Source organism: Mobula hypostoma, chromosome 2, assembly GCF_963921235.1.
Source record: "Mobula hypostoma chromosome 2, sMobHyp1.1, whole genome shotgun sequence".
Taxonomy (NCBI): domain Eukaryota; kingdom Metazoa; phylum Chordata; class Chondrichthyes; order Myliobatiformes; family Myliobatidae; genus Mobula; species Mobula hypostoma.
The window spans coordinates 71,498,637-71,525,101 of record NC_086098.1 but is presented as its reverse complement, the minus strand read 5'-3'; the positions used below and the strand labels follow the sequence as shown (position 1 = coordinate 71,525,101).

The following is a 26,465-nucleotide window of genomic DNA, read 5'->3' as shown; positions in this document are numbered from 1 at the left end:
ATCCTGATGTAATTTACATAGCAACACAGTATATCTGCTGCTCAGTTACTGTACACATCAGACATTGGGAAGTCATTAATAAGAAAAAAGAGTATGGTCCACTGTAAGGGACACTTTACAGTATTTACAACACACCATTATCTCTGGTGACAATATCTAATGGAAAATTTTAGAAAAGCACAAATCTGGCATTTACAGATTCTATCTCTATTTTGCACTGTCAGCTCTCAAAGGAATCTAGCTTGGAGGAAAATTAAAAGCAAAACTCAAAATAAAGTTTAAAAACCAAATGTCTATAATGAAAAATCTGCAAGTTGATGAGCATAAGCAGGCAAGAATTTTATATTATCTTTATGCATAGGTCAGCTGGTTGAAAAATAAGTAAATTTTAATTCAAGTGTTGAAAGTAGCATTTTTGTAATATTCGTAAATAACCTTAAACCTAATTTTTGGAGACATTAATTCTGAAGCACTCACAGTACAGTAAATGAATTATGCATCTATTTACACAACTCGAGGCAAAAATGAAATATCAGTTTTAGATGCATAATTGGAAGATTCTATTTTTAAACACAGTACTTAAGTAGGTAATCAGTAGCTTTTCAGCATATGAAATGTATAATTTAAGTTTAATACAATGCCTAAGATTTAGGTTGTAAGCAGTTCAGGTTGGTTCCCTAACTAACATTGATTTGTTTGATCTGAATAAAGACTCTCCTGCAAGGTCAGTGATATATTGGGCTTAGGGAGTGAAGCACTCAGCACGAGTCCCAATGCCCTGTCCTGGAAGGACACCAGGCAGTGACTCAAAGAGTACATGGGGAGAACGGACAGTGTTGAATCCTGAAAAACTAGGGGGGGGGGGGGGAGAAAAAAAATGCTTCATTGGCATCCACTGCTGTTGTTTTATTGACAGAACCTTGACAGGTACTGTATTCTCTGAGGATTTATTCGTAGTTTCCTACTGGCAGAAGCCAGTTACTAATTTAATCCAGATGGAAATTCAGAACCACACACAAAATGCTGGTGGAACGCAGCAGGCCAGGCAGCATCTATAGGAAGAGGTACAGTCGACGTTTCCGGCCGAGACCCTTCGTCAGAACTAACTGAAAGAAGAGAGATCTCACACTAGCTCTTCTTTCAGTCAGTCCTGACCAAGGGTCTCGGCTCAATTCGACTGTACTTCTTCCTATAGATGCTGCCTGGCCCGTTTTGGTCCACCAGCATTTTATGTGTGTTGCTTGAATTTCCAGCATCTGCAGATTTCCTCGTGTTTGCGTTTTTAAATTCAGAATCAATTTTCTTTTCAACTATTGGCTTTATAACAATAAAATCACTCACAACCAAATGAGAAGTAATCAGCTTTGACCATATTTTAGTGATAGTACTTTATTTAAAGCAAGATTTAGTACATTTTGTTGTATAAGCAATGGTTTAAAATGCACTATTTTGCCTCCTCGGATACTGCTTGATCCACTGAGTTCTTCCACCATTCTGTTTTTGTCTTTCTGTTTCAGTTCTTCTTTTTGTTCTAGATTCCAGTAAGTCTTGTCTTTCTCCCTAGGTAGAAATGAAAAACTACACAAAATGTCCCTAGCGAAACTGCCCTAGACACCAATATGTTCATACCAGGGTATCTTCAGATAGATTGGTATCTCCCACTTGATTACTCCAACAACCTATAGATTTTGCTCCTGGTTTTATCTGCTCAATGGTCCCAAGCTAATAGCTGCATCATGCTACTTTTTCCTCCCTCATTGATAACCTTTTCAATTTTGCTCATTCAGTGAAGCCTTTAGAACAAAAGGGCACAAATGGGGAGACCACGCACAAATCACTCTCTCTGGGAAAACTCTTGCATCATCTCCATTTCATCCCACTTTGTTCCTATTCCAAAAGATGGCTCCAAATATCCAGTGAATACAGATCATCCACTATACTCAGAAAACAGGCCCAAGGCTGAAAATATTAATTCTTCCTTTGCTTATTTTATTTTCAGGAACTTCATGACCTTGACTTAGCCTGATCCTAAAGTAGTGGCTGTAAAAATAGTTCCAACGTTCTCTTTAATCTTTAATTAAGACAGGTCCATCGCCTTTGTTTATAACCTTAGTTCCTATGTACTGCAAGTCCACTGATAACAGACAGGATTAGGAGCACAATCTTGATTCAACACAAGACACTGTTCAAAAGTTACAAGAATGTGATTTAATAAAAATGCCAGTTTCAATTAAACAAAATGTACAGAAGATTAAAAATTTTAAAAAGGAGCCCAGGATTTGCACTTAACTGTGTTATGTCAGAACTCATACTAACAACCAAGCACTCTTCTCAACGGGTTGGGGCAAAAGTTATTTAGTTTCCACTGTACATTGACTACACAAAGTGTTTTAAGTACTAAGGAACTCCTCTAGCAGTCTCAAAATGTAAACTGCTCCAAATCCCTCAGTGATAAGACAAAAGTTCAGCTTTAATTGGATAACTAACAGAATCAGCCATGCCACTAAATATTTAATGACACATATCCAGTGCCCATACACCACTAGTGAAAAGTTCATAATGTCATTCATTCATTGACCAAATGTAGTATTAAAGTCAGCATGTGTGCAGTCAACAACTTATAATTATGCTACTTCTTGATTGCAAGACCAATCATGACCTTATGGAATGATAAGAGCAAGTACGAGAGGCTCAATGACCCACATCTGCTTCTATTTCTTATGATGTAACATCTTCCCAATGTACTGCACTGCTGGTAAAAAAATATCATGACATCAACACCCACGATAATAAATTTGAACCTGTATTCAGACTGACTTTGTCCAACAGAAAATGGGAAAGCTCCAGGTGAATCAGAGAGGCTTAAAGAAACTCAAAACTATATAAGCAGTCTTATGAGGTTTTCTTGCCCTGTTCTCTGTCTGCTTTCCTCTTCTGCTGCAGTGACTTCAGTTCTGTCATTCCTGCCAATGTTCTATATACCCACATGATCTAAAAAAAACAGTAAGTGGTGAAATTTCTGGAAACAATCAAACACTGGACAAGTGAAAACATAAAATTAAGTAGAAGTGAATTCATACCACAATGATCATTGTATTCAGCAGAAGTGGAGTTGAAAAGACGAGAGAAATAAACATCCCATTGGAGTCAAAGTACTGATACATAGAAAATAATCTGAAAGAAAATAAACAATTTGAGCTTCTGGTTTAAATATCAGGACACACTTGAGCCAAAGAAAATCTATTTGGAATGCTCAGCAGTTTGTTCCTACAAAAGCAACATTGCAAGGTTAAATAGATACTGAAGTTAACACTCTATTGAAATGAAAGTTCAATATTCATATTAGATTTTTAGGGGAAAAAAACAGTAATTTGGAATTATTTAGATTTTTCTATCAATTCCATTTATGATAGGTTAAGTTGAAGTATTTCAAAAACAGTAGAATCAAAATATAGAAATAAGCAGTTTCTCAGGTCTACATTGGCAATTGTCACCTCCACCAGCAGCAGTTGCCCTTTTCTCTTTATTCATGTTCAGCCACCTAATCTGCTCGCTCGTGTTGCTATGATGGCATTTCCTCTATTTCAAATAACCAATTCTGGCAAGTTATTTCGTATCTGAAATACTACCTTTAATGCCTTTTTACTTGAATTTCCAAAATCTGTCTGTCTTTTAACAATATTGGGCACTGTGGTAGCATAGCATTTAGTGCAATGCTAATACACCTCATGGTGTTCTGGAGTTCGGAGTTCAGAGTTCAATTCTGGCGCCATTCTGTGAGGACTCTCTGTACATACTCCTGTGGAATGCTTGGGTTTTCCCTGAGTGCTCCAGTTTTCTCGCACAGTCTAAAGACTATAGATTAAATTGGTCATTGTAAATTGTCCCATGATTAGGTTACGGTTGTGTGATTCTGGGCAGGCGACATGGCTCGAAGGTCCAGAAGGGCCTACCTTGTGCTGTATTGTTAAATAAATATGTAATGACTTAAATAATCAAAATTTACACCATAAAATTACTGATAGTGAAGTCCATTCACCATTTTTGTCCCTATTCTGTCATTTTATTTATCTTATTTTCTATATTTTTTACCATTCCCTATAACTTTGAACAGTATTTTCCCTATTCCCATAGATAAATTGGCAAGGTGAATAGTGATCATTGTGGTTGTAAAAAAAAATAACAAACCAAATACATTGGACTATCCTATGATGAGCAATTACCAACTTTTTTATCTATTCAGAGTTCCAATTATGAAAAATGAATAACCAATAATGACAGATATGAGTTACGGAGTTTTATATAAAATAGATTTAATATTATAAAGCTTCCATAGCCTTTACCTCCAGTTCATTGCAGCCATTTCATTGATGTATTCTGCGCAGTACACTAACACAACTGTAAGAACATTTAATATGATGCATATTAGAAAGACTTGACAGTTAAATCAAAGTTGGTTTCATTTCAAGTTTTCATTAAGTTAACAGGAAATTTCACATTCCAACATAAACACTTAAATTTTTATTACTCCACACATACAAAGAATTTTAAAAGAACCTGAAAACAACGGAAATCCATCTGGAGCTTGAGTGCCAAGGCAGAAGCAAATTATCTGCTGCTTTCTACTACTGATTGCCAGTGGAGAAACAAAGACTTCTCATTTCATGCCCAATGCTTCCAATAATTAGAAACTAAACATATTTTTATTCTTTCCAATCAAATCCAGACTCAAACAAATTCTAGAAGTGTACTATTTGCACTGAAGTACAACACTTTATCTACACAATCCTGGTATCTGTGATTACTTCCTCTAGAAATAAAAATTCCACATGGGATCTATTTTTTTTTAAAACAAGATTACAGGATCTAATTTACATCTAAAATTTAAGTATCAGTGAGCAGGACTGTATCCATATAATAATCCATTTGAGCTGTGAAGCTGGCTCTCAGTAACTGGAATTCTGTAATCACGAGATGATCACCTATGAACTTGCTCAAGTCTCGTGAAGCTTGATTAACAGATAAATACCTTTTTTATTCACAACAAGGTATTCTCCAACTAAGACAAATATCTCTAACTATTTCCTTAACCATTAAAGCCAAAATCTAAATAACCTTGACAGTGACATCTGAACATTAATAAGTGGCTAATCACTGATGACTAAGAAAGTTTGCTCATCTACAGCAGGGGTCCCCAACCTTTTTTGCACTGCGGACCGGTTTAATATTGACAACATTCTTGCGGACCAGCCGACCCGGTGGGGGGGGTAGGGTAGGGTTGCCAACGGACAATAGTAGCAGTCAAATGCGTTGTGTTTACCCAGAGAAAGACTACAATGACCATGAAGCCTTGCGCGGGCACCAGTGCGCATGCGTGCATCTCCCGATTATTTTTCCTGCAATTGTTTTGGCGAGGGGGGGATGTTAATCATGACCGGAATATAGGTGATAAGTGGCTAATACACTCAGTTTCGTTTCTAAAAGGGTTTATCTAACGAATTTATTAAACACACAACGCATATTTTCCACACACGAATATAATGATAAGTCAATTATCAGGGGAGCTTGAAGTAAGTGTTGAACGAACTTCCGGTAAAAGTGGTAGAGGTAGGTTTGAAATTATCATTTAAAGAAAAATTGGATAGGTATATGGACAGGAAAGGAATGGAGGGTTATGGGCTGAGTGCAGGTCGGTGGGTCTAGGTGAGAGTAGCATTCGGCACAGACTAGAAGGGCAGAGATGGCCTGTTTCCGTGCTGTAATTGTTATATGGTTATATAAGTAAGTCAATAGCATCATAACATTTTAAGTAACGTTTGGATATTAAACACACAGCACGTATTTTCCCCGTATGAACATATAAAATCATTGCAACACACCAATATCGCTGAATCAGTGGGAGACCTGGGCTTGTTTTCCTGTGACAATACGGTCCTATCGAGAGGTGATGGGAGACAGCGATACTCGAAGGGGGTTCCTTATGTCCAGTCTATTCCGCAATTTAGTTTTCGTTGCACTCATTGCAGAAAACTCCACTTTGCAGAAATATGTTGGAAACAACGTTTTCAGTGCTTTCGTGGCTATCTCAGGATACTTAGACTTGACTTTGATCCAAAATGCTGGCAGAGATGTTATGTCAAACATACTTTTCAGCCCGTCGTCATTCGCAAGCTCAAGGAGTTGAGCTCCTTCCCGCGCTGACATGGATGACACATGGGTAATGACCTCGCATGCGTAATGGCTCAACAGTGGGCGTGACAGGGAATGAGGAAAGGTGCAGCTGACTCCTATCGCCAAATCATATCGTTTCCTCGCGGCCTGGTAGCACATGCTTTGCGGCCTGGTACCAGTCCGCGGCCTGGTGGTTGGGGACCACTGATCTACAGGTAATTGTATATTTCATCTTGAGTGCAGAGAATAAAAAATATTATTGCTTTTTCTTTATTTTAAACTTTAAAGCATTAATGCAAATTGTCACATCTGTTACTTCAATTTCAAATTCTGAAATAGGATTAATACTGTTCTCTGAACCCTAGTAATACAGCATTTGTTTTTAAGTAAGATACCTTTCTACACTATTCACTTCGAGGATTGCATAGGAGTCACGGAGCATAGTTACTCTTGGACCATTGAAAATAGTGATTTCACATAGTGATAATATTTTCAGGTAAGTGCAATTCTATTCTTGGGGGAAATACCAACAGGAAGAGAGAACTTAAACCATACACATATTTTAAAACTTTGTGGTAACTGAATTTTGCATCAAAATACAATATTCTGTTTAGCTTCATAAATGGAAATGTAAAGGAAATAAGAAAATACTAAGCTGCTCATCTGTCCAAAAATATTGATGCAATATATTAACTGTTATACAAACTGATAAATTAAAAATACTCAGAAAATAAACAAATTGCTTATTGCAAATGAAGCAAAATTAGAAGTACTTTTCAGTCAAGACCCCAAGAACCAAGGACTAGGTTATACAGACAATTGAACTACCAACATTCATTTTATCACCTACCTGAAATACCTTTATTGATCTACTTTGCACTGTCATCATTCATTAAACTTACTATCAGTGTACTATCAGCACCCATTTGACCTCTATGCTCAACCTATTAATATTACTTCTACAAGTCAAAATATAATCACCATAACTAGATTTATAGTTTGAGATGTAAACTCACTACAAACTCATACTGATGCACAATCTCAGAAATGTCTTGGTGTGAAAGATATTCTAATATTTCCATATTTTGTTCATTGTTTATAGTGAGTTCTTCAACGATGTACAGGGATTTACGGTGAACTACATAGTTTGCCAAGTAGATAAAGTTGAATTACAATAGGAGGATTCTCTAAATGTGATATTTATGTTCATGAAGTACAACTTCATGTGGATAATCGTGTAAGTTTAAGGTTTATAAAGCTTCTACCAGGATCTTTGATTTCCTGATCGACAAACGGCAATCAGTAAAAATAAGCAGCAACAATTCCTATAAGATTATCCCTAACACTGGTGCCCTGCAAGGCTGTCCTCAGGCTCTTGTTCCCTACATACTCAGGTCTGTATATCAATTCTTCTGATTCTTCCAAACAAGAATAAACGTAAGGTCTGTAATAAGTTAGGTAGAAATGAACTTATGTGGAGTATCAACTCCAGCAGTGATTGTCTCTACGAATGATTTGGTTTTATGTTCCAAATACTTTTATATTGTTAAATATAATACACACCTGAATTAAAGACAAGAGATTGGGGTTCAGTTTGGCGAAAAACCTAGTCACTTAATTTAAGCTGAAACCCATCTTGTAACATCCTTCCATTAGTTAATTGGTTAATTGCACAGAACTCTATATTGAAATAGATTTAGAAAATTTATAAAGTGCCACACTGACCTCTAGTGCCTATAAGCATACTACAATCCCCAGCATTACCACAAATTATGTTATTTAGTTTCAAAGTTTAGATTCAGTTAACAAGATTAACTTGTCACACCACTTGGTGTTTTTCAACTCAAATGAATCACAGACAAATTTGTTTGCCTTGCACGTATAGTCATCTCTTTTTCTGCCACCCCCCCCCCCCCCGCTAAAGAAAGCAGTATTGCTTTTCAATTATAATGGGTCATGCTGAAATAACTAGCAACACACAGGAAATGCTGGAAAAACTCAAGAGATCAGGCGGCATCTATGGAGTGGAATAAACAGACAACATTTCGGGGGAAAGTTTACCATTGTCTGTTCCATAAATGCCTCTCAAGTTTGAGTACCTCCATAAGATCCCTCGATTACCCCCACTTCACTTGCCACCTTCTACACTTCAAAAACAAGAGGCCATCCGATATTTCTCCATAGCTGAGATACTCCATCTTATGCAACATCTGATTGATTTCCTGTGCACATTCTCTGATTCCCTGGAGCACACACATCCTTTCCATATTGTGGCAATCTAACTTGCAGACAATAATCCAGATGTGGCTTCACCAGTTTTATAGAGCCGTACCACAACTTCATTGTTTTTATATTCAATCGTCTGCCCAATGGAGGCGATCATCCTGCCGACTTCTTTCCTCCCTTATTGACCAGTGTGGTTGCCTTCAGGGACCTTTGGACATGTACACCTAGGCCACTCCATTCTGTCTGTATTCTGCTCTTACTTTACCTCTGAAAACATCACTTTAAATTTATCAAGGCTAAATTACACTTCCCATTGCTCTGCAAACTTAGCAGCCAATCAATCTTTCTGTAGCCCAAGATTATAGCATAACCTATTTCAATGGCAAAACAGAGGACCCAGCAAATACGTTCTGGGAGTAGATAATTGTGGATAAAGCAACAGCTATCAAGTGAGAGACTTTTCAAAGAGAGCGAGTATGAGTTCAGGGACAGCAAGTTCTAGCAGAGGTGAAAAGCAAGGATGGCTAGATTAGGGAACCTTGGATGACAAAGGATATTGAAGGTTTAAATAGCGGGAAAAAAACACATGGAACTCGGAACAGTTTACAGGAACAGGACCCTTGGCCATGATGTCTGTGCTGACCATGATTCCAAACTGAGCTAAATCGATCTGCTTGCACACGATCCATATCCCTCCATATTCATGTGCCAATCTAAAAGTCTCTTTCGACACTAGGTGTAGGATCTTTCACCCTGGCAGCACATTTTATATTAACTCCACACATGTCCCTCACTTATGTCCTCTAGCATCTTACAATTCTACCATAATTCCAGTGGGGATAGTCCTTACTATTTGTCCTTTCTATGCTTCTCATAATTTTATAAACATAAGTATATCCCTCTTCAGCCTCTACTAGTCCAGAGAGAACAATCCAGTTTATTCAATCTTTCCTTATCGCTGATGCTCTATAATCCAAGCAACATCCTGGTGAACCTCTTTGGTACCCTCTCCAAAGCTCACTATTCTTCCTGTAAAGGGGAGACAGTGAAGGTAGTTATCAGCAATTTACAGAGGGGAGGGATGCATAGCATCCCTCACAGTGGATACAGAAGATTCTTAATAGGGAGGGTGAGCAGCCAGAGGTCATAGTGGACATTGGCACCAATGACGTACCAGTTGCAACAAAGTTTGTGAACCCTTTGCAATGAAGAGAAGATGGCGGCGTGATGCAGTGCGCAGTGGCCACTCCGGTGATGAATATCCGTTATCTGTTAAGTAGGGTGCTGTGCACAATCCTGATTTGATGAAGGCAAACATGAGAAGCACGGAGGAACATCTGCTGAAACTTCTGAAATGTCTGTTTCGCTGCGGCTACTACTGTGCGATCCAGAATCTCCGGAGGGGAAGGCCCTGAGTCCTCGGCTTTGCTTGTTGCTTGGCGGCCGGGGCAGGGTCGTAGTGCTCGGTAGAGATAGTGCTCGGTGTCGGAGGCTCGAAGTTTTTGGGACGACTCAGAGTCGGCTGTGGTCAGGTGCTTCCAGGGTGCTGCATCGGCAAGTTTGCAGCGCTGGAGCTTCATGGCAGGGAGAGTTTTTCCCTCCTACCATCTGCGTGAGATGATGGGGCTATCAGGACTTGAGACTTTTTTTAAAACCGTGCCCATGGTCTGCTCTTTATCAAATTACGGTATTGCTTTGCACTGTTGTAACTATATATTATAATTATGTGGTTTTTGTCAGTTTTAGTCTTGGTCTGTCCTGTGTCTCTATGATACCATACTGGAGGAACATTGTATCATTTCTTAATGCATGCATTTCTAAATGACAATAAACGAGGACTGAGTGCCCTCATATTCTAATCTAAAACTTATCTGCTTTTCTACATTAACTACTCATAAAATGTGGTCTGATCTTCATCTAACTCACAATAATAGACAAACATAATCTGCCTAAACTAATAACATACGAATAATTGTAATTAACATGTCTTTATTGAACACATTGTTTAATCATTCAGTCGTCTGGAAGTAGTATGCGAACCTTTGTATCTAATGACTGGTAAAACCTCATTTAGCAGCAATAACCTCCACCAAACATTTCCTGCCCCTGCTGATCAGATTTGTACTACAGCGAGGAAGAATTTCTCCAAATGAACTGTTTCAGTTCATCAATATTTCTGGAAAACCTTGCATGAATATTCCCTCTCCAGGTCATGTCACAGCATCTCAATTGGGTTAAGGTCTGGACTCTGACTACGCAATTCCAAAACATCAATTTTAAATATGCTATTGTATCTGCCTCCACCACTATTGCAGGTAGTGCATTCCACACACCCACCACTGTGTGAAAAACTTACCCATGACATCCCCTCTGTACCTACCTCCAAGCACCTTAAAACTATGGCCCCTCGTGTTACTCATTTCAGCCCTGGGAAAAAGCCCCTGGCTATCTACATGATCAATGCCTCTCATCATTTCATACACCTCTGTCAGGTCACTTCTCATCCTCCATTGCTCCAAGGAGGAAAGGCCGAGTTCACTCAACCTATACTAATAAGCTCTCCAATCCAGGCAACATCCTTGTAAATTTCCTCTGCACTCTTTCTATGGTCTCCACTTCCTTCCTGTAGTGAGGTGACCAGAACTGAACACAGTACTCCAAGTGGGGTCTGACCAAGGTCTTGTATAGCTGTAACATTACCTCAAGGCTCAAACTCAATCCCATGGTTAATGAATGCCAACACATCATACAGCTTCTTAACAACACTGTCAACCTGCACAGCAGCTTTGAGTGTCCTATGGACACAGACCCCAAGATCTCTCTGATCCTCCACACTGCTAAGAGTCTTACCATTAATACTACAATGGACACTTACCAGAAGAGTTGCAGGCAAAGGGCCCAAAACATCATCGAGGACCCATCTCACAATCTCTTTTACCCACTACCATCAGGAAGGAGGTACAGAAGCATCAGGACACGGATTGCCAGGCTGTGCAACAGCTTCTTCCCCCCAAGGTTGTGAGACTAATGGATGTTGCCACCACTGAAGTCTTGTCACTAGGACAGCGTGCAGTTTACTGTATACTGCACTGCTTACCTGTGCTGCATGCACTTTGAATGATATTTTATTAATTTTCTTATGATAATGTTTTGGTTTACAGGTGTCCCCTGCTTTTCGAACGTTCGCTTTACGAAACCTCACTGTTACAAAAGACCTATGTTAGTTACCTGTTTTCGCCAACAGAAGGTGTTTTCACTGTCACGAAAAAAGGCAGCGCGTAATAAAGGGCAACGCACGATAAAAAAACAGCGCGTGCCCCGAGCAACCACTCCTCCCCCGGATTTGGAACGGCATTCTAGCTGGCATTGCTTAAACACGTGCCTGTGAGCAGCCGTTTGCAAGATGAGTTCTAAGGTATCGGAAAAGCCTAAAAGACCTCCTAAGGGTGTTACACTTAGCGCAAAAATAGACATAATTAAGTGTTTCAATCGTGGTGAACGAAGTAAGGACAAAGTGAGTTTGGCTTGTGGAAGTTGACAAACATGATGTTGAAGAGGTTTTGGCATCCCATGACTAAGAACTGATAGATGAAGAGCTGATGCAGTTGGAAGAGGAAAGGATAACAATCTAAACCGAATGCAGTAGCGAACAGACCGAAAGTGAAGTTGTCCAAGAACTGAACATGAAGCAACTGCGTGAGATTTTCGCTGCAATGATAAAGTATGACTTTAATTTTGAAAGGGTACAGAGGTTCAGGACATATTTGCAAGATGGTTTGAGTACTTACAAAGAACTGTATGATAGAAAAGTACGCGAGGCTAACAGTCAAGCATACTGTCGTTTTTCAAGCCTTCCACATCAGCCACAGCAGACGACGAACCTCGACCTTCGCCATCGAGGCAGGCAGACATAGAAGACGACCTGCCTGCCCTCATGAAAACAGACGACAATGAGATGACACCCCAGTGGTCCCAACCTCCAGGCCATGGACAGATACCGATTCACGGAGAATGCAGGGGTAGCCGGAGGGATCCAGCACATCTTTAAAAAGCAGAAATAAACAAGCTAATTACTTAGGTGCCGCCCGGCACGTAATTGTTGGCCCAGATCACAGGCAATTGCCGATTGTGTTGCCTCTGATCTGGGCCGACATTTACATGCCAGGTGGCACCTAATTAATTAGCTTGTTTATTTCGGCTTTTTTCTTAAAGATGTGCTGGGTGCGTCCCAGCTACCGCTGCATCCCTGCATGCTTCGCAGATCGGTATCAGTTCGCTGCCCGGAGGTTGGGGATCACTGCACCACCCCACCCTCCGACGACTCAGCCTAACATACCATCATCAGTGTGCTCGGCGCTGTCTTCCCAATTCCGGTAAGTGATACCACACTGTACATACATTAGTTCTACTTTATATAGGCTGTGCATTTTTATGTGTTATTTGGTAATGATTTGGCAGCTTCATAGCTTAAAGGTTACTGAAGAGAGTGTTTTGCCAAGAGCACTTGCGTGAGATTTTCGCTTCTGCGAACAGTGCAATGATTGTAGAGAAGTATTTCTACTTTATATAGGCTGTGTATTTATCATATCATTCCCGCTTTTACTATACGTTACTGTTATTTTAGGTTTTGTGTGTTATTTGGCATGATTTGGCAGGTTATTTTTGGGTTTGCGAACCGTCACAAATTTTCCCCCCATAAATAAATGGTAATGGCTTCTTCGTTTTACGACATTCCCGCTTACGAACCATATCATAGGAACGCTCTACCTTTGGATGGTGGGGGAAACCTGTATGTGCTGTGTGCTATATGTTTTGTGGGTGCACCGTGGTCTAGAAGAACCTTGTTTCGTTTGGTGGTATATGTACAATCAGATGACAATAAACTTGAACGTGCAGTTAGTAAAAATGAAACCAAATCCTTAGAAACAGGTGACGCAAGATTGGAAGATGTAGAATCCTTGAGGGTAGAATTAAGAAACTGCAAGTATAAAAAAAGAGCCTGATGGGAAGTATATACAAGCCCCGGAACAGTAACCAGGATGAGGGATATAAATTTCACTGGGAAACAGAAAAGGCATGTAAAAAGGGAAATGTTACAATAGTCATGGGGAATTTTAATATGCAGGTAGATTGGGAAAGTCAGGTTAGTGCTCAATTCTAAGACAGGGAATATGTCGAAAGCCTAAGAGATGCCTAGTTTGTTGCTGAGCCAACTAGGGTAAAGGTAATTCCTGATTGGGTTTTGTGCAGTTAATCAGATTAGGTGTCCTTCTCAGTCTTCAAGTACTGAAGAGTTTAGAAAAGCTGGACACATTCCCCCTAGAATGAAGATAGCTCCAGTTTTTCTAAACTGGTGGTACAGAGGCATGATCAACTGTCGTTGATCTCGGGAACACAAACTGGCAGTATCAGAGTCATAAGCCACCGTTGCTGATCTCTGTACATGAAGACCTTGAAGCACAACACTTTAACTGGGACATTGTCGAGGCAAACACGAAGCAGGCACAAGAATTTTTTTTAAGAAGCATGGTTCTCTTCTGCTAACTCCGTAAACAATCATATCAAAATGCATGTCGTCTACGAACTAAGAGACAAAGAAATGCAAGCCAATAGAATTCAAAGGTCAACTGAAGGGGTAGCCAATCAGGACCAAAACAAGTGAATGGGGCCCTATTTAAACACAAGCACTGCCAGAAACAAACATCAACAACTGCACACTGAGGATGTCACCTTGACTGATGATGAAACATCTACAAGCTAATTGCCAAGCTCAATGAACACCAGAACATCAAACACCAGTACCTGAGCTACCAATAATCATCACCATCCTAGATACTTAAATTAGCAAGGCATACAAGAATGGAGCGTACATTTGTGCAAATGGGTTCAATATAAATGGGCAAAAAGACCACATGACATAGGAGCAGAATTAGGCCATTTCGCCCAGTGAATCAGCTCCACCATTTGATCATGGTTGATTTATTTTCTGTCTCAACCCTATTCTCCTGTTGTCACCCCATAACTTTTGACACTCTCACTCATCAAAAAGCCATCATCCTCCTCCTTAAATATACCCAATGACTTAAACTCCAGTCGTATGCGGCAATGAATTCTGCAGATCCACCACCCTCTGGCTAAAGAAATACCTTCACAACTATTTTAAAGAGACATCCTTTTCAGCGGCTTCAATCGGAAGCAGTTGTGTGTTTTGGTGACGCAGTGTGAGATTTAAAGAAAGGCTGGTGCACTCTGTGACTTTTCAGCAGGCTTCAGTCATCCCGATTTATTAGGCACTTGTCAAAGACCAATACAAAGAAGTTAGGTTTAAGCAAAATATATGACCGGATACTTTCCTACACTGCATTCCATCCTCCATCTAAACGGTCAGACATAGTGGGCTGAAGGGACCATTTCTTTTGCTAAACAACTCCCTTGCAAACATGGTACTACAGTGGCTGAAAAGTGATCAGTGTATTTCAACCAAGGAATCTGGCAAATTTAGAAACCTACAGGATGGTCAAGTACTTGAGTGGAAGGAAAATTGGAGAAGCCAGGGTGGTTTACAGCAATAAACACAGTAGATTCTGCAGCTGCTGGAAATCCAGAGTAACACACACAATGCTGAAGGAACTCAGGTCAAGCAGCATCTACAGAGATAACAAGCGGGCAATGTTTTGGGACAAGGCTCTCCATCAGGACTGGAAAGGAAAAGATCCAAAGCCAGAATAAAGTGGTTGGGGGGGAGGAAGGAATACAAGCTAGAAGGCGATAGGCGAAGCTAGGTGGTAGGGGCAGGCGGATAAAGTAAGAAACTGGGAAGTTACAGGTAGAAAAGATAAAGGGCTAGAGAAGCTAGAATCTGATAGAAGATTAGAGCAGGGGGGCACCGAGGAGAAGTGATAGGTAGGTGAGGAGAAGGGACGGGGTAAGAGGGAAGCCCAAATGGGGAAATGAAGGAGATGGAAGTGGGACAGGGAAAAATAACTGGAAGTTGGAGAAATCGATGTTCATTCCATCAGGTTGGAGACTACCCAGATGGAATATGTGGTGTCGCTCCTTCATCCTGACAGTGGCCTCATTGTGGCAGTAGAGTAGGCCATAGACTGACATATCGGAATGGGAATGGGGATTAGAATTTAAATAGTTGGCCACCAGGAAATCCTGTTTTTTGAAGATTTTTGAAGAGTTGTTTGGGGCCCTGAATGGAGTGAGGGAGGAGGTGTGGGACTTTTGCTGCTTGCAGGAATAAGTGCCAGGAGGGAGAACAGTGGGGAGAGACGAATGAACAAGGGAATCAAAGAGGAAGTGTTCCGTGCGAAAAGGACAATGGTGAGGTGGGAAAGAGGTAAAGACGTGTTTGCTGATAGGATCCCTTTGAAGATGGCAGAAGCTGCAGAGAATGCTGGACGTAGAAGCTCATGAGCTGGTAGGTGAGGACCAGAAGAACTCTATCCCTGTTAAAGTGCTGGGGAGATGGGGTAAGGACAGATGGCCACAAAATGGAGGAGATATGTCTCCGGGGAGAGAGGTACCAGTGGCCTTCGAGGCTGTGGACTCACTTTTGGGGACTTTGCAGTTCATATTCTGTGCAGTAATTGTTTACTTTGTTGTTTGCACAATTTGTTCTTTTTCTTTCCCCCCACACATTGGATCATGTGAAGTGTTTTGTGGACGCTATTGCGTTTCTATTTTGAGGCTGCCCGCAAGAAGATGAATCATAGAAGTGTATATGGTATACATTCTTTAGATCGTTAATGTACTTTGAACTTTGAAGTAGACCAAGCGAATTTAAGAGAAGTGTGGAAGTTGGAGGCAAAGTTGATGAAATTGACAAACTCAGCATGGGTGCATTAAACAGCACCAATGCAGATGTCAATGTAATACAGAAAAGAGCTGGCAGCATTACAAGAGAAGGCTAGGAACATGGACTGTTCCATGTAGCCAATGAAAAGGCAGGCATAGCTGGGGCCCATGTGGGTGCCCATGGCTACACTTTGAGTTTGGAGAAAGTGGGAGGAACAGAAAGATAAATTGTCTAGTCTGAGGACCAGTTTCGTCAGGCAGAGGAGGATCATGGTGGACGGAAACTGGTCGGGTCGATTGTCAAGGAAGGAGCAGAGTGCTTTAAGGCCTTCTCAATGAGGGATACAAGTGTATAGGCAGTGGACATCCATAGTGAAAATGACGCAAGTAGAGCCAGGGAAGTTGAGGAGATCAAGAGCATGTGAAGTGTCGTGGATGTAGGTGGGAAGGGACTGAACCAAGGGGTTAAAATGGAATCAAGGTATGCAGACACGAGTTCAGGAAGGCAGGAGCAGGCAGAAAGTGTGCTTACAAGGATCATGATACTTTGTTGACATTTACAGAAGTGAAGACAACCTAAGGTGAGATCTCACAAAGCTTTAACAGAAGTATCTTAAAGCACTAGATTCAGACTGAATATTTAATAGTCTTTGATCCTGTATTTTGAACTCCAAAACAAGAGACAACTTACTCATAAAAAGGAAATGGGCAATCTGTAGTCTGTAGAATCTGATTGTTGTCAGAGTTAGGATGAAGCAGAGAACGTGAAAAGTTATCAGCCCAATCAGCCACGGCTCTGACCACTGAATCTGTACAACGAAAGGAACAGATTAAAATAAATCATATACAATTTCTCTTTCATTATTAAATATTATATGTAGAAGAAAAGGAAACAGTTTACACATTATGACTACAACAAAACCGTTGTTACAAGGTCCCACTGCAGCAAATTGTTTTTTCCCCTCAATTAGAGAAGCGTCATCTTATACACCTGCAATTGGTTACAAGTGAGAAAACCAAATCCAGTGTTGGTCAAAGTCCCACTTTGCGAACAGGAGCCCACATTCCTCACAGGCACACGTTACTGACAGGAGCCCACATTCCTCACAGGCACACGTTACTGACGGGAGCCCACATTCCTCACAGGCACATGTTACGGACAGGGGCCCACATTCCTCACAGGCACACGTTACGGACAGGGGCCCACATTCCTCACAGGCACACATTACGGACAGGGGCCCACATTCCTCACAGGCACCCACATTCCTCACAGGCACAAAGTATGGACAGGAGCCCACATTCCTCACAGGCACAAAGTATGGACAGGAGCCCACATTCCTCACAGGCACACGTTACGGACAGGAGCCTACATTCCTAACAGGCACACGTTACAGACAGGGGCCCACATTCCTCACAGGCACAAAGTACGGACAGGGGCCCACATTCCTCACAGGCACAAAGTATGGATAGGTGCTCAAGTTCTTCAGTCATTATGACAGGAGCCTGTATTCCTCATAGCCCGACATTACGGACAGATCCACATTCCTCACAGCCCGCGTTATGGATAGGAGTCTGCGTTCCTCATGGTCATTACGGACAGTGAGCCATAATCTTCGCAACCCCGCGTTACGGACAGGGACCCACATTCCTCACAGCCCCGCATTACAGATGGGGGCCAACATTTTTCACAATCGTTATCAATAGTGGGCCATATTCCACACAGCCCCACGTTATTCTGTGGATGCGACAAGACACCCGGACAGTACATTGCCACCCAGGTGCCAGGGTCAGGGATGTCTCATATTGGGTTCACAGCATTCTAAAGGGAAAGGGTGAGCAGCCAAAAGTCTTGGTACATATTGGCATCAATGACACAGAAGGAAAAGGAGGAGGTCCTGAAGGCAGAGATAGAGAATAGAGCAGTGGCTGATTGGCAGGAGGCAGAGTAGGAATATAGGGGGCATTTTCTGATTGTCTGCCAGTGACTCATGGTGTTCCACAGGGGTCAATATTGAGATCGCTCCTTTCTTATGTAATATGACAGAATTGTTGGCTTTGTGGTCACGTTTGCGGACGACACTAAGATTTGCGGAGCAGCTAGTGTTGAGGAAGCAGGGAGGCTGAGGAAGGACTTAAGACAGATTAGAAGAATGGACAAAATTAGCTAACAGAATACAGTGTAGGGAAGTGTACAGTCACACATTTTGGAAGAAGTGGAAAAAAGCACAGACTTTTTTCTAAACGGAGAGAAAATTCAAACATCTGAGGTGGTAAAGGGACTTGGGCGTCTTCGTACATGATTCTCTAAAGGTCAACTTTCAGGCTGAGTCAGTAGTGAGGAAGGCAAATGCAATGTTAGCAGACTGTTCAAGAGGACTAGAACATAAAAACAAGGATGTAACACTGAGGTTTTATAAGGCACTAGTGAGGCCTCATTTAGAATATTGTGTCCATTCTTGGGCCCCTTATCTAAGAAATGTTGTACTGACATTGAAGAGGGTTCAAAGGCAGTTCAGAAAAATGATTCTGGATTGAAAAGTTTATTATATGAAGAGCTTTGGTGACTCTGGGCTTGTGCTCACTAGAGTTCAGAAGAATACGGGGGATCTCATTAAAACCTATCAAATGTTGAAAAGCCTAGCGAGAATAGAAGTGGGGAAAACATTTCCTGTAGTCGGGTAATCTAAAACCAGAGGGTACAACCTCACAATAGAGGGATGTCTATTTAGAATGGAGATGAGGAGGAATTTCTTTTGCTGGGGTGGTGAACGTATGGAATTTGTTACCACATGTGAAATTTCTTTACCCAAAGGGTGGTTATTTCATGGAATTTACAAACAGCTGTGGAGGCCGGGCCACTGGGTGTACAAGGCAGAGCTTGACAGGTTTTTCATTGGACATGGCATCTAAGGTTATGGGAAGAAGGCTGGGGAGTGGGCCTGAGGAACGGAAAAAAAAAGAATCAGCCATGAGTGAATGGTGGAGTAGACTCGATGGACCAAATGGCCTAAATCTGCTCTTATGTCTTATGGTCTATGGTCCTATTTGGCTGTGGCAGCCACTACAGCAGAGGTTGATAGATTCTTGATAAGTGAGAGCATAAAAGGTTACAGGGAAGGCAGAAGAACGGGATTGAGAGGGAATTGGATCAGCCATGATCAAATGGCAGTGCAGACTCAGGAGGCTGAATTGCCCAATTCTGTTCCAATATCTCATGGTTACAGTCAGAGACTGGGGCTCCACATTGATAGAATATGACTGGAGTCAAAAACTTACAAGTTTTTAAATGAAAACTGTCAACCCCTAAAACTTGTAGTGCAGCCTGCATTTGCTTTCTTTCAACTTTATATGCTTCACATTGTAAAAGAATTGTTCAACTGTTTCATAATGACAAAACCTACACACACCAGAGTGATGTTTTCCAGCAAGATACAAGGAATAATTAAACATAGTATAGCCAATTCTAAGTCGAGTCAATATAATTCCTTCCCTTCTTGTTTTCCCCTTCTCCCATCAATCCAACAGTTTTATATAATTATTTTGTAAAGGAGTCTTCCCTTTATGCTCATTATCCCACAAGTCTTGCCATAATTCCCTAATTCTTAGGTCCACCAACCCCTTATCTTCTGATTTGCTAAGTGTAAGGTCTATATCGAAAGATGGACATTTAACAGCTTTTTTGGGCAAACAATCAACCTGCTTATTCCCCTCAACACCTCTATGTGCAGGGGGATAAAATCATGGCTGATCTAATTCCCTCTCAATCCTGTTCTGCCTTCCCTGTAACCTTTTATGCTCTGACTTATCAAGAATCCAGAAAAAGCAGACATGACGACTAATACTTTGAATATGAAATAAAGTTTGAAGAGCTTCCAGCAATAAATCAGACCAACTGCTAGAATGACCTGTTTTAAGACTAGTCAAAGCCAAAGAAGAATCTGAATAAATTATAACTTTGCAAGGACAGTTTTCCTCCAAAATGATGGCGACCAGATCTGCAATATATACTGATAAATGGTTAATAAGACATTTCATTTTTGGTACCTGTAATTCCAGCACAAAAACAGCCACACCAACATTCACTGTTAAATTATCTCTTGCTCCATTAGTGAAAATATCACAGTAATTCTCCTTAACGTACTAATGAGCCAACAGACCCTCAGACATATCAGGATCCCTGGACTTCATTAAATCATTCCTCATGACTCAACCAAGAGATACAGGGAAGGACAGCCAGGCACCTGCGAAATGACGTTACAGCGCAGCGAGATTACGTCATTACGCCAATTACCCTTGACGACGCTTCAGCAGCGCCAACAGATCGCCCACCCCAGTGACGCCTCAACGTGACCAACCTGGGCTTCTCATCGTCAAGCCGTTCTTTTTCACTTACTGACAATAGGACGGTCCACACATTGGTGATACGCAGCTTGCTAATGTCATCCACAGGCACCGTTCTCGCTTTCTCCTCTTGCTCCATAGCAGCGCCGGAACTTATATCGGAAGTCCCGCCTTTTCTCGTGCTTCCGCAAGACGACATAAGAGTTGGGATGGATTCGCGACGCCATTGGTCCACTTTTGCTGTCGCTCACCCATGAACTGTGTTTGTGATTGATGCCCACATTGAAGCGTAACTTCAACCAATAGTATGGTTGATTTCCAGATGGAATTGGCCGACATCTGAGATAATTTAAAATAAAAAGCGAAGATGTTATAAATACTTGTAAGGTTAGAGTAGCATCTGTGCAGAGGGAAACACAGTAAGCTTGTCAAGTAAGTGACTGTAATGTATTGTGTGAGTATTCGTAGCGTCAAAGTGTGTACGACGTCAGGACGTAGAGTTAAAAATGGAAGTCTGTGGAATAAACGTGGTTGTCTAATCTACAGCGGTGGCAGAGTCACATCAATATTACATGGTGTCAGAAGAAATCGCGAAGAAAAAAGGAGAAGACACGTAAAAGATGTCACAGTTACAGCCACCGTCAAGTTTTAGCCTACAAGGTAATCTTGCTGAGAACTGGAAAATACGGATCCAGAAGTTTGAGCTGTTTTGCACCACTAGCGGCGTAGTAGTAAAGACGGAGAAAGTGCAATGTGCTACGTTTCTGCATGTGGCGGGGGAAGAGGCAATAAAGGTTTGCAACAAGTTTGCCTTCCAAGATGATGAGCAAGATAAAATTGAAGTGTTGAAGAAAAAGTTTCAAGGTTACTGCGAACCGAGAAAAAACCTACCGTACATCCGACACAAGTTTTTTACGAGGGATCAAGGACCAATAGAGACTATAGACGCCTATGTAACAGATTTGAAGAACAAGGCAAAAGACTGTGAGTTCGGTCAACTGCATGACTCTTTAATACGTGACAGGATTGTATGCGGCATACGAGATGATCAAGTGAGGGGCAGGCTATTGAGAGAGGTGGATCTTACATTAGAAAAGGCAATTGATGTTTGCCGTGTCAGCGAGATCAGCGAGGTTAAAGTGCTCAATGAAGAGATTGAAGTGCACAAAATAAAAAGTGTGAAAACTAACAAGAGTAGGACAAAGCCAGCTCCACAGGATGATCAAAAGCAAGTTAATTGCAACAGATGTGGTTATAAACATGAATACAGAAAATGTCAGGCTTTGGTCAGACATGCAAGTTATGCCAGAAAAGAAATCACTTTGCAAAGATGTGCAGATTGAAGGAGCACGCAAGGAAAATGCATGCTGTGGAACAGAGTGAGGGCAACAGTGACATGTTCATTGGCACAGTTGAAGTGGAACAGGAGGTATGCATCAAGAATATTGACAATGCAGAGACGGAGGATGAAGATGATTAGACTCAAGATCTGATAATAAACAGGAGGAATGTAACATTTAAGCTTGACACTGGGGCAAAGTGCAATGTAATGTCAGCAGAAACATTCAACTCACTGGACATCAGAGGAAGACTGGAAAAATCCACCTGCAAGCTTGTTGCATGTTTTGGCCACAAGATGGTGCCATTGGGCAAAAAAAACACTCACCTGTGTATTCAAAGGACAAAAACACAAGATCGAGTTTGAAATAGTGCAGCAACATGTTTCAGTAATACTGGGCAAAGCAACATGCGCAAAGCTAGGCCTGGTGAAGCGGATCTATGCTGTTGAAAAAGAAAATGACATTCTCAAAGACTTTGATGACTTGTTTTCTGGATTAGGATGTTTACCTGGGAAACACCATATCCAGATTGATCCAACTATTGCACCAGTCATGCATGCCCAAAGAAAGAGTCCAGTAGATCTCAGTGATCAAGTAGTGGAGGAGCTACACCGAACGGAACAGATGGGAGTCATAACAAGACAAATAGAACCGACCGACTGGGTGAATAGTATGGTGACAGGGGTCACAGAAAAAAAGACAAGGATTTGCATGGATCCACAAGATCTCAACCAAGCCATCAAAAGAGAGCACTATCCGCTGCTCACGGTTGAAGAGGTTGTCTCCCACATGACTAATGCGAAATACTTTTCAGTATTAGATGCAAATCAAGGTTTCTGGCAGATCAAGCTGGATGAGGAAAGTTCCAAATTGTGCACTTTCAACACGCCCATAGGGAGATATCGTTTCCTGCGTCTACCCTTTGGGATTTCTTCTGCATCAGAGGTATTCCAGAGGTCAGTGGCACAAATGATTGAAGGCCTGGATGGGATGGTCAACATCACTGATGATTTGCTGATATGGGGTGACACAATTGAGGAACATGATCAGAGACTGATGAAGCTCCTGGAGCGAGCACGTGAGTACAACCTAAAACTGAACAAAAGTAAATGCAAGATCAGAACTACAGAGATCAAATACATAGGTCATGTACTCAGCGCTGATGGGCTGAAACCAGATGATGAAAAGTTCAGAGCTGTGGTACAGCTACCACCACCCGAAGACAAGCAAGAACTATTGAGGTTCATTGGCATGATATAGTATCTTGCCAAATTCATTCCCAACTTATCAGAGGTCAGCGCTCCACTCCGAAAGCTACTAGAGAGCAACATTGGGAAGACAAACAAAAGAAAAGCTGTGACACATTGAAGGAGTTGGTCACCAATGCACCAGCACTCAAGTTCTGTGATGTCAATAAACTGGTGACGATGTCTGTGGATGCCAGTTCGGAGGGAATAGGAGCTGTTATACTGCAGGATGGGAGGCCTGTGGCGTATGGATCACAAGCACTTACGGATTGCCAACGCCGATATGCTTAAATCAAGAAGGAATTACTCGCCATAGTTTATGGGTGTGCGAAGTTCCACCAATATGTATATGGCAAAGAAATCCAGGTTGAGAGTGATCACAAACCACTTGAGAGCATCTTCATAAAGCCACTCCACCAAGCTCCTATGAGGCTGCAAAGGATGCTTCTCAGGCTACAGAGGTACACTCTCACAATCACCTATAAGCCAGGAAAAGAACTGCACATTGTTGATGCTTTGAGCTGTGCTTACCTTAAAGAGCAAAAGGAAGAGTTGCTAGGAAGAGAGCTGGAGGTCAACTGGGTTACACCTCAGCTACCCATCTCTGAGGAGAAGTTGAACATGTTCAGGAAAGCGACTGCAGATGATCCTGAAATGCAAATACTAAGAGACATTACAATGAATGGATGGCCAACAGAAAGAAAAGATGTTCCAAAGGAAATGCAGAAATACTGGGCATTTAAAGAGGAAATCAGCTATGCATCAGGTCTAATGTTCAAAACGGCAAAACTCATCGTACCAAACCAAATGAGACAGGAAATGCTCAACAGGATTCATGAGTCACACCTGGGGATAGTGAAATGTAAAGAAAGAGCAAGGGACATTCTCTATTGGCCAGGTATGTCAACTCAGATAGAGAACATTGTGTCTCAGTGTGCTGTCTGTAATAAAAACAAAAACAGCAGTCCAAGTCAGCCTCTGCTTCCCCAACCACTAACAGGAAGACCATGGGAGAAGATTGGCACAGATCTCTTTCACTGCAATGGTGCAGAATATCTGCTTTGTGTGGACTATTATTCAAAATATCCAGAGATCACCAAGTTAAATGACACGTCCAGTTGAGGTGTCATTACCCCAATGAAGTCGACATTCGCAAGACATGGGATTCCAGATATTGTCGTTAGTGACAATGGTCCACAATATGCCAGTGGTGAGTTCAGAGGGTTCTCAGAAAGCTGGGAATTTCAACATGTTACTTCCAGTCCAGGGCACGCTCAGTCTAATGGACAAGCAGAGAGAACTGTACAAACTGTCAAGAACATGCTCAAGAAGGCATATAGCAGTAACGGTGACCCTTACATTGCTCTGCTTGAATACCGCAACACACCGATTGAGGGTGTGGGATTCTCTCCTGTGCAGCTGTTGATGGGACGTCGTCTGAAGTCCAAACTGCCAACATCCACAACTCTACTGACTCCTGAAGGTAATGCTCAAGTACATGACAAGCAAAAGTACAAGCAAAAAAGAGCTACTATGACAGACATACAAGACAGTTGCCAGATCTGCATACAGGTGAAAATGTCAGAATACAGAGAGGAGACACTTGGCAACCAGCTGTGCTTGTGAACAGATATCAGCAACCAAGATCCTTCATAGTTCACACGCCGGATGGGAGAGTCTACGGGAGGAACAGGAAGAATCTGCTGAAGACAGGCGAGAGTGAGTTTCCACGTACAGGACATTTCCACATATACAGACATGGAAACAAACGACACCAAGAGTGATGCGACCCCAAAGACACAGAGGCCACTCGAGAGACTAACACGGATGAAGGTCAAGCACAGTCACAGTTGTATCACACACGGTCTGGGACACAAGTCAAACTTCCAGCTAGATACAGAGACTAGACATACAGTTTGAGGCAAAGTCACACATGTCATAAGTTCCAAGGTGTGAAATAAAAGGTTTATTAGTCTTAAAGTAAAAGAAAATACACTGCTGTTAGTATTGTAAGATACAATGCAGAATACAGTACAAGAGTTAAGATGATTTTTTTTTAGTTTATGTCATGGTTGCTGCACTGTAAGAAGAACACACCTAGAGGCATTGTTTTGGTAATTCAGTGTCGCAAAAAAAAATTCTTGCGAAGGGGAACGTAATGTACTGTGTGAGTATTCGTAGTGTCAAAGTGTGTATGACGTCAGGCCGCAGGGAGGTAAAAAATGGAAGTCTGTTGAATAAACGTGGTTGTTCAATCTACAACGGTGTCTGAGTCACATCAATATTACAGTGACTTCATGAAAACTGTCCGAAGTGAGTTTAACAGGAAAGCTGTACAAATTGAAATCTCACCACCCTTTTCAGAGAGGGACTTCTTACATGCTGAGCTCATTGACTTTATTAACTTTGCCTCCAACTTTCACCTTGCCCTCAAGTTTACCTGGTCCATTTCCGACACCTCCCTCCCGTTTCTAGATCTTTCTGTCTCTGTCTCTGGAGACAGCTTATCTACTGATGTCTACTATTAGCCTACTGACTCTTACAGCTATCTGGACTATTCCTCTTCTCACCCTGTCTCTTGCAAAAATGCCATCCCCTTCTCACAATTCCTCCGTCTCCGTCGCATCTGCTCTCAGGATGAGGCTTTTCATTCCAGGACGAAGGAGATGTCCCTTTTTAAAGAAAGGGGCTTCCCTTCCTCCACCATCAATTCCACTCTCAAATGCATCTCCCCCATTTCACGCACATCTGCTCTCACTCCATCCTCCCGCCACCCCACTAGGAATAGGGATCCCCTTGTCCTCACCAACCATCCCACCAGCCTCCGGGTCCAACATATAATGCTCCGTCACTTCCGCCACCTCCAACGGGATCCTACCACTGAGCACATCCTTCCCTACCCCTCTGCTTTCCGCAGGGATCGCTCTCTACATGACTCCCTTGTCCATTCGTTCCCTCCCCCCATCCCTCCCCACTGATCTCCCTCCTGGCACTTATCCTTGTAAGCGGAACAAGTGCTACACATGCCCTTACACTTCCTCCCTTACCACCATTCAGGGCCTCAACAGTCCTTCCAGGTGAGGCAACATTTCACCTGTGAGTTGGCTGGGGTGATATACTGCATCCAATGCTCCCGAAACGGCCCTCTATATATTGGCGAGACAAGACGCAGACTGGGAGATCGTTTCACTGAACACCTACGCTCTGTCCGCCAGAGAAAGCAGGATCTCCCAGTGGCCACATATTTTAATTCCACGTCCCATTCCCATTCTGATACATCTATCCACGGCCTTCTCTGCTGTAAAGATGAAGCCACACTCAGGTTGGAGGAACAACA

At 41.8% G+C, this 26,465-nt stretch overlaps 1 protein-coding gene across 1 annotated transcript; it reads right to left on the bottom strand.

The window, feature by feature from the left end:
* Positions 1 to 1,374: 1,374 nt before the first annotated feature.
* Positions 1,375 to 25,365, bottom strand: tmem18 (transmembrane protein 18). Its single transcript, XM_063038524.1, has 5 exons — positions 20,594 to 25,365; positions 16,892 to 17,009; positions 4,344 to 4,398; positions 3,081 to 3,174; positions 1,375 to 2,991 (listed from the first exon to the last, which is right to left on the bottom strand). The coding sequence occupies exons 1-5, from the start codon at positions 20,738 to 20,740 to the stop codon at positions 2,893 to 2,895; spliced, it is 513 nt and encodes a 170-aa protein (XP_062894594.1). The 5' UTR covers positions 20,741 to 25,365; the 3' UTR covers positions 1,375 to 2,892.
* Between the last annotated feature and the right edge of the window lie 1,100 nt (positions 25,366 to 26,465).